This window comes from Cottoperca gobio, chromosome 24, assembly GCF_900634415.1.
Source record: "Cottoperca gobio chromosome 24, fCotGob3.1, whole genome shotgun sequence".
Lineage (NCBI taxonomy): Eukaryota > Metazoa > Chordata > Actinopteri > Perciformes > Bovichtidae > Cottoperca > Cottoperca gobio.
This window is the reverse complement of record NC_041378.1, coordinates 11,586,256-11,595,696: the sequence shown is the minus strand read 5'-3', so window position 1 is coordinate 11,595,696 and position 9,441 is coordinate 11,586,256. Positions and strand designations below refer to the sequence as shown.

General features: G+C 43.0%; 1 protein-coding gene across 1 annotated transcript; it reads right to left on the bottom strand.

Moving 5' to 3' along the window:
• Positions 1-1,124: 1,124 nt before the first annotated feature.
• Positions 1,125-4,340, bottom strand: pou3f2a (POU class 3 homeobox 2a). The gene has a single exon (XM_029462606.1). The coding sequence runs from the start codon at positions 4,338-4,340 to the stop codon at positions 2,952-2,954; it is 1,389 nt and encodes a 462-aa protein (XP_029318466.1). The 3' UTR covers positions 1,125-2,951.
• Positions 4,341-9,441: the final 5,101 nt, after the last annotated feature.

Sequence of the window (9,441 nt, the reverse complement as noted above, 5' to 3'; positions counted from 1 at the left end):
CCAACATATAAGTTTCAAAGTTTCATAGCCCTTCACAAGCAGCCAATAATTTAATTCTAGTGGAATAATGAATAATTGTAAAAACTCCTATCGGGTTGATAAACCCCCTAAATTCCCAGAATAAAATACAGAGAGCATGACTAAATTGTTTCCATGGCCCTGGTTATAAATTATAATTTAGAAAGGAGCATTGTCACATAAACACTCAACATTCACTAATGATCAAGCAACCACCCTCCAGCCAACCCAAGCCTGCCTTTAACTACTAACAGCCACTAGGTGGCGTCAGCAGGCTGTTTCTGATTTCAATCAGCCCAAACATGTAACAAATATTAAACATGGGGTGAAAGGAGTAAGGAAGAAGATGAGCTGAAGAATATGAAACACAATTTCTAACAGGTCAAAAATAGACTAGAAATCCTACTGAAACAAAATACTGAAAAATGTCTGATGATGTTCAATGCCACTCTTTTAAATGTGCACTGAGGTCACAGGCTTCCTAGCTCTCCAATTGCAAAACTATTTTAATTTTCACTCAATATTTCAGTGTGATATGTGTAATTTAGCATTTCTATAATTATGCAAATTATTTTTAAGAACATCAGAATGATACATAATACATGTTTATATATTTGTTAGTATGTATAATGAAGGCAGCAGGCCAGATTGCACATAATACACTAATAAGTATAGGCCTATAGTGTGTAATGCACCAGTTTCTCCCCTACACCTGTATTTAGGCCTCTTTATAAGCAGGCCTGTGAGCAAACAGAATTGAGCATTAGTTTTCATATTTATCCTGATAAAAATATTAATTAACGCTCCGGGTTGTTTCAATTTCAACCCATTGACCGTCTGTCTGAGCATCTTCACGGATATCTGTCCTCACAACAGTATCAGTGCAGATCAGCGGTAGTAAACACTTTGAAGGACAATTTTAAGCAGCTGAGACGGTTTGATAAAATCCATAATTATAATGCAAAGCGCGCGTGCAAGAAGAAAACATAGATCAATAAAAAAGCTTGTCGCCAGAGTTGCGACTTTTCCTAAGGCTCAATAAACATGCAAAGACTGCAGTGTTATATAAAACAAATACGATTTAATGACAAAAAAGCATATAGAAATTGTGCAATCGTTGATTTCTTTTTCCTCTTCGTTTGATCACAGATTTCAGGTCGATGATATTTTTGTTTTGGTTTTGATTTTTTTTTTTTTACCTCAGAAGCTCAAATTCAGCTGAAGGATTACATGGTATGAAGTCAGAATTATAATAAGGGTTTTTAGATTACTGAAATAGTGTGTATTATTTAAATTAAGGACAGATTATTATGTATATACCCTTTTATAAGGAAAATGCCCTGGTGGGTGTAAATGCGTAAAATATTGCTATGCTTAATTTAAATATTTTCAGCGATGACATAATTAAAAGAGGGACTCTGACATTGTAAACTGGGCATAATACATTCAGAAAGTTTTGAAATACAAAACGACTCATGGAATTTGTCTAAAATTCACATTATGAGTTATTAAAATATTACATTTTCTCCCCAGTCATTTACATCCTTCAGTCGGATTTGAGTTTCTGAATTTCTGTATTTTCTTAAGATTTTAGAGAGAGAATTCATCCCTCAATAACCTCCCACAATCAGACCAGGTTATTAATCACAGGATTTAAGTGGCACAAGAACACGTGTCTGTGTTTGTGCTTTGGCACAGACTGACAGAGAAAAACTGAGCAAACAAACAAACAAACAAACGAACAAAGCCATACAAAAAAACCAAAACAATTGGAGATACATCCCACAAATAGTCTTCTCAGAGGATGAGTGAGTCACACAGTAGTAGTAGTATAGCCACTGCGGCCAGAGCTGGTACCAGGATATATTCAGTTTTGTTCTTCTTCTTAGTAAAAGGAAGGCAAAATGAGCTGGATTGCTTTGAGTGTTCCAGCCGGACAGTCTCGGTCTTTCTCTTCACAGCATTTTGGAAAAGTACAGAAATAACGAACAGCAAAAACACACTGTAAACAGGCGCACAGAATGTCTGCACAGAAAGAAAAAGCATTAAAGTGAACCAATGCTCAGTCTCTATGATAACATTATTATTATTATTGTTATTATTATCATCATCATTATTGTCTAAAAGCACGACTTTTTAAAGCAAGGGAGGAACATTAAAATGTAAATAAATTATTATTATGCAGCTGACACTACTATTAATACATCACATTAAATGTCGATGTATCATCAGAATTGTATCATCATCATCATCATAATAATAATAATAACAATAACCATAATAATAATAATAATAATAATAATAATAATAATAATAATAATAATAATAATAATGATAATAATAATAATAATAATAGAAAAGCAGTTGGCTGGTATTGGCTTGGATTTTGAACATTGTACAGCAGGTGTCTGCCATTTCAGCCCTCTCTTGACACGAGCTGCGAAGAACCCCTGTTGCTTTTGTTATGATGGAAAGATGGCGTTTATTTACCCACACTGACTGCGACTTATCATCCAGCCCGAAGCTTGTTTTTATATCCCCCCCCCCCCCCCTCCCCGCGGACACCTCGTGCCCACTTCACAGTCTGCCTTTCTTTAATGACACATTACATAACGACACATTGGCACCTCAGTAGAAGGTATAGAAAAGCATTTCAATGTCGCTGTTTTTTTTGTTTTTTTTGGTTAGCACACACCAGCCGCATATCCCAATATGCTCGGCAGTCCCGCGGCATGAAACCTCTCCATACAGCTCTCTGTTATTTTTAGTGCTTGAGTGCCACTGTATATCCCCACTGTGTGTGTGTCCGTGGGTCCGACATTTAAACTGGCTGAGGTCCAGTTCCGAGCGGTCCAGCACAGAGAATAAAAAAAATAAGAAGGCATTATTCCTCCTTAAGGGGTCCGTGTTTTGCTCAGAATATCGGACTGGGGTCACTGCACAGGAGTTTGACCTCCGTGGTGAGGAGGGGTGTCCCCGTACATGTCCTCTCCTCCTGGTATCAGTGCCCCAGCGGGTGTCATCCTCTTCTCCTTCTGCCGCCTGTTACAAAACCAAACCCTCACCACCTCCTTCTCCAGCTGCAGGCTCTCCGCCAGGGAGTTGATCTCCACTGCTCCTGGTTTTGGACATTTGAGAAAATGGCTCTCCAGAGCCCCTTTGACGCCCACCTCGATGGAGGTCCTCTTTTTTCTTTTCCGTCCCTGTGCCGCGATTTTATCCAGGCTCGTGGGGCTCCCCGAGGTGGAGTCCGCCTCCTCCAGCCACTTGTTCAACAAGGGCTTGAGTTTACACATGTTTTTGAAGCTGAGTTGAAGCGCCTCGAACCTGCAAATGGTGGTCTGAGAAAAGACGTTTCCGTACAGGGTCCCGAGAGCCAGTCCCACGTCCGCCTGGGTGAAGCCCAGCTTGATGCGTCGCTGCTTGAACTGCTTGGCAAACTGCTCCAACTCGTCGGAGGTCGGTGTGTCCTCGTCCGAGTGATCCTGATGTCCGTGCTGGTGGTGGTGTGAGAGAGACTGCTGGTGGGCCCCGGGGCCGCCTCCATGTTCACTGAGGTGCGGGCTGTGGCTGTGGTGGTCCTCGTCCCGCAGGGGGTGGTGGTGCATCCCTCCTTGCTCTCCCCCTGGCATCAGACCGAAGCCGGACTGGGAGTAAACCAGGCTCTGGCCCTCAGATGTCGCCATACCGGGGATGTGCGTGGTGGCTGTGCTGGTTCGCCATGCTCTGGCGTCGTGATGCGCCTGCTGGTGCGCTAGGTGAGGGTGTCGCTGTTGCTGCTGCTGCTGCTGCTGCTGCTGCAGACTGCTGGAGTTCTGCAGCTCCTCTCGGTCACTGTCGTGCAGCACGGGCTTCACGTCTTGTTCTCCGAGGGGACTAGATGGCCAGGGCGCCCCGCTGTCACCGTGAGACAGCGCCGTTATCCACTGGTGCGCGTGGCTGAGCGGATGTCCACCGCCTGGTAACGTGCTATAGTCGTTCTGGAGCAGGGTATGCGCGTCCCTGTATGCTGCCGCCTGCTGCATGCTCCCGGACTCCGAGTGCGGCGGCGGCGCGCTGCTGGGGGTGGTGAGGACGCTGTAGTGGTTGGATGTTGCGGTCGCCATAACTATCGCAGCCAGAGTGATAGCTGGAGTTAAAAGGAGGCTGCCTTTGACAGTAACTCTTTTGCGCCACGGGGCAGCTCGGCGTCTCTCTCCAGCATCTCCCGGGCGCTGTGCCAAGGGGACGCAGAGGCGCGCACCTGTGGTCCGCCTCGCTCCGCTCTTTATTGGCCAAGAACGGTTGACAGATGTGGTTACCCCTGACAGCACCCCGCTCATTGGTCACGGGAGATTGTACAGAAACCCCAATCACTCTGCCCAACAATACTAGCAGTCCTGCAGCATGCATGAGTACAAAGTGGAGGGAGAAATCAGGCTGCAGAGTGTAAACACAGAAAAGAAGCTCAGCAATAAGAAAAAGAAAAAAGTGTTTATTTTAAAAGTACTTTATTACTATTGATCTGGGTCAGTAGGTCACGTTTATTGCTTCGTGCGTCGAATCGGTGCGTAAAAGGCGCACAAGATATACAGACTTTGCCCATTAATTGATGTATTGGCCACATTTATGAACTTTCAGGGTCCAAATACAAAAAAAAACTGCCAACCCTTAATTTAATACAATTTTCATGCGTTTTAAGTAGAATTTGGGGTATTTTGCCGAATGAAACAGTAAACAGTGATCGTGAGGAGAAACTTCCAGCTGCCTCTCTGCCTCCAGGACGCTGTCCAGAGAGAGGGGATGCGTGCTTCCAGGGCCTCTGCCCCGTTGCCATGGCGAACGCGTTGAATGGAACAACAACGCCCACGTCACAGCTGCAATTCGCTCCTTCTTTTCGTTCCGTTCCAAAGGGCTCATTGGGGCCGCGCGCTCGGCCGTCGGGACAAATAATGGGGGGCGAGCTGAGAGGGCAGCTCGGGGCCAAAAGAGAGGAGGCTGCAAGAATGGATCCCTCCGCCTGCTCTGCACCCACCGTGCCCCCTTCCACCTGCTTGTTGGGTAAACTTTGAGAAGGATGCACACACACTGGCACGCGAGGCTAAGTTTTCCAAACCTCCTACCAAAACAGAAACAGGCCTTGATTTTCAATATTTTGAAGAGGAAAAATTATCGTTACCCTCTGATGCACAAAAATAGAGATGGCAATTTTTCCATGACAAACACTTTAAAAATGTCTGCCTGATATTTAGAAAGTAACTATACACAAGTACACAATACACATTTTTGTTTGTGTACTTGAGTATTTATACTACTTTATACTCACTACTACTTCACTACATGTCACAGTCATATTGTACTTTTTAATATACTACATTTATTTGACAGCTATAGTTACTACCTAATTAGTTTTGTATGTAATAGCTTAAAATGTAGAGCCTAAACAATGTGAAGCATTAATTAAACTACCCAACATATAAAACTTAGCAACAAATAGCTTCACCATGACCAGCTGCAACATTAAAATCCTGCTTACTTGGGAATGCAGCCCAACAAAATAAAGTAATATACATTAATTTTGCACTTTCAACCAGGTAATTTTTGTATTACAAGTATCTTATTTTAAATACACTGGTATTACTACTTTAACTTAGTTCTTATTGAGTATTATTGCAACACAGGAAGGTGTTGACTCTGATCAAACAGTTTGTCTCTTGGCACTGTTGGTATGAAGAGTTGGATAGATAAGGTTGGTTAGTGAAAATTCATCAAAGCATTAATTTCTGCACTATCTGCTGGTCCCATCTTTAACTGAATGCAACAATATTGAAATTAAACTAATCCTCATTCTGCTGAGCCCCCCTGAAACCCTTTTAGAGCCCTGGGGGGGTCCCTGGACCTACTTTGTCAACTACTGGTATTTAGGAGATGTGATTTTATTGGCTCAAAGTGGGACAGCGGCTGTAAAACATAACAGCAATTAAGAGGTTAAAGGAACCTCAAAGGACAAAAAATATGCAAGTTTCACCTTCAAACAGAGGTGCCGTGCAACATCATGGACACAAATACAAATCTTTGTGCATTTCATTTTGCAAATTTAAAGTCATAGCTATATCCAAAAATAAAGACAATAACACTTGTTTTAAATAAATGTGTTTTTATACCATTAATTAAAGCCCATATTACAATAAAATTCAAAATTTGAAGAGATAGGTTAATTGATAAATACTTTGAATGTAATCAAGCTGAGGATGCGCAGACTTAAACTGACGCACATTGAGTTATAGAGATCGAAAGAACACTGGGTTATGATTAGGGTGTAATTCTGAGAATTACCAAATGTGTCGCCAGGGGCTCTGGCAAGACGTGTGTTGAGAGAGGCAAAACATATTACCCTAATAGACTAATATGCAAACTACTGGCTGCCCAATTATAGGACTTAATAACGCATAAACGATGCAAGTCCTGTTCTTACAAGACGAAGGGGTCGCTGTTAATTCAGTCAAAGGGCTGGGTATGCTGTCAACACATGCAGTGGCTCCACACACATACTGTCTGTGTTTCTGTGTTCTGTATTCAAGAGTGAGAGTTAATGATGAAGAATCTGAGCGTTAAATTAACAGTAATTATATGGCCCCAGTGCTGTAAAGATTCAATTTCTTCCCAAGTCTAATGGGCCTAAGTGTCCCTATGCGCAGGCAGAACTCTCTATGAGATATTTAGAATTCATACGCACACAGGTGGAACAAAAACAAACACATTGTATCCACCTATAGCGACTGTGTCTTCTTACACGTTGATTTTAAGAGTGATTTCTTTCTAGTGTAGAAGTGCAGCACTAAAACTGTATTCAAGTCAAATCCAGATGTGAAAAGATACATTTTTGCTGTCGTGTAAATAGTGCCAACCGCTCTCCCACATTAGTTTAAGAAATAGTGGTTCAAGTGTGAGGTGAAGCCATTTATGTGATTGAATGTTTGCAAGCAAACCACTATTCTGGTAGCTTTCACTTTCTCCACACTAGTGTGTGACCGGTCCATGTCCCTCCCCCTGTGGGAACCCTAACACAGGGGTAACTGGGGCAGGGGGGCTTCTTTATGCTGCCGGACACAGGGAGATAATGGCCATTCCTCCACAGCTGGCCCACACAATCAAAGGGAGAGGGGGCTCGAAGGATTCCAGCTTTAACCAGGCCATTGTCTGGGCTAATTACATCTGAATGCAAGACCCCAAGAACCCACCTCCCCCCTGAGCAAAACCTGCACAGAATACCCCAAACAGCCCTTCAGAGATGAGGGAGAGTGCACAGTCACAAGGCACACACACAGAAATATATAAACCCTGGACTCCTTCATCACCCCTAAACGTAAGCACACAAGCATACACGCACACACACACACGCACTCTGAATTCGTTCATTACTTCTACACACTCACATCCCCAGCAGGCTCTCATCAAAGTGTTGTGTCTCTCTCACAAACTAACTCACATGTGGTACTCGGCATTAGATCAGATCTCAGCTTGCTGCTCTCAGAAGAGATGAGGAGGTCTTAGAGGACTTAGGTTGAATAGAAAACACAGTGAAGAGCCTTTCCCCAATGCACCCCCATAATCCCAATCTATACACTCCCTCTGTCCCCCAACCGCCAGTGCTCGGCTCCATCTGTAGCCTGAACTGCGTAGCCTCAGCTCGGTACAGTGCAGCTAGTATCTGTGAAGGGTTAGGGTAGTCAGAAAATACATCCATCTTGTTTCCTCAAACTCATTAAACTTGATGTCTTTATTTTGATATGATGCGCACTGGTGTGCATTTGTTGCTGTGCGTGTTTGAGAGACAGATAGAGTTGTGTGAGACAATCCTAAAGACTAATTTAATTGTGCTCGCTTATGCTAAGAATTGCAGGTGCAAACATTGTTAACAGGTTTAAATGTCTTAAAATGTAATTTATTTGCATCTGCCATGTTGAACGGGAGTTTCTATTTAAGTTGCAGCACTTAAAGCGGTTTAAGCGTCAGCTGAAGTTGAAGCACTGAAAGGGTTTGAAGTGGCTTTTGAAAGTGAAATGAAACGGAAAACATTTAAAAATTTTATTTAGAATTTAGCAGTGAAAGCAGTTGAACTGCCATTTAAAAGTAATGAATGCAGTTGCAATTATAACAAAAGTGAAAGTGCCAGAGATAGTTTAAGTGCAGTGTGAATGGAGTTGCCAGTTGAAAAGTACAAATTAGTTGAAGTGTCAGTCACAGAGGTAGAAAGCGGTTGAAATTTTGATTTCAGGTCTTAGCCCTGTAGGCATACAGTATGTATTGTCAGTGTATGTAAGCATAAAGTATGAGCAGTGAAAGCAATTGAACTGTCGGTTCAAGTGTGAGAGATGCATATTTCGCATTTTCGTGTTTGTCACGCCCCCGTTGTGTAAAGGCCTTATTAAAAATGGAATAAAGTCTCAATTATGTGTAGAAGCTGGGCGCAGCTATAATTTCTGTTGAAGTGGTAGTGATAGTTGAAGTGTGTGCACTGTAAATAGTGAAAGTGCCAGTAAATGCAATACACACCAGTGCAGAAACCCCCTTTCTCTTCGCCTCTCTTAGCTTGTGTGTGTGAGTTAAGGTTTGTAAGGATATGTGCACCTATACACCATTTTCCCTTGACAGGTTGTACATTGTGTGTGTGTGTGTATGTGTGTGTGAGTGTGACAGTTTCAGGGTTAGAAGGTCTCACTGGTGCTCAGTTTAGCATTGATTTATTCTCTTTCTCCAATTTATTTCCCCTTCGCCTGATCTGCCTCTGGGAGGACAAATGGAGGAGAAACGGCAAGCACAGTAACCATCCCTCACACACACACAAACACACACACACGCACACACACACACGCACACACACACACACACACACACGCACACACACACACGCACACACACACACACACACACACACCATAAACACACAATGACAAATGTTTGTATTTCTGCATCACGCAGGCAAGCAAATGCACACACTGACACACACACACACACACACACACACACACACACACACACACACACACTTGAATACTTTTAAAGCTCAGGTTTATCCATTTGCATCGTTACTGTGCCGATCCAATCAGAGTGGTGACCATTCTGTAGAACTATAAATTCACAACACTCCCCAACTCCCAAGGCACCACGACTCCTATAAGACTTCCCATGTTGTCCCATATAACTGTCTTCATAGAACCCATAAAGACATAAAGGGACGCTCCTACCTCTAGGTGAGTGGTCATAATTCACCAGCAGGTATTTTTGCCGTGACATTGCTGTCGCGGTGCACAGATTCATCTCGCCTCCTGCTTTATAATGTCCAACACAAACTCCAGATAGGAAAAGCAGGAGTGCAGTCATATTTTATAGGCAGCTTGCTGTCACAGCCTACTGTAATGGCTTGGTGTTGGAAGAGGAGTG

Bases quoted from the DNA above. Each gene is read 5' to 3' on its own strand.
- pou3f2a (XM_029462606.1), bottom strand. From the start codon at position 4,340: ATGAGCGGGGTGCTGTCAGGGGTAACCACATCTGTCAACCGTTCTTGG.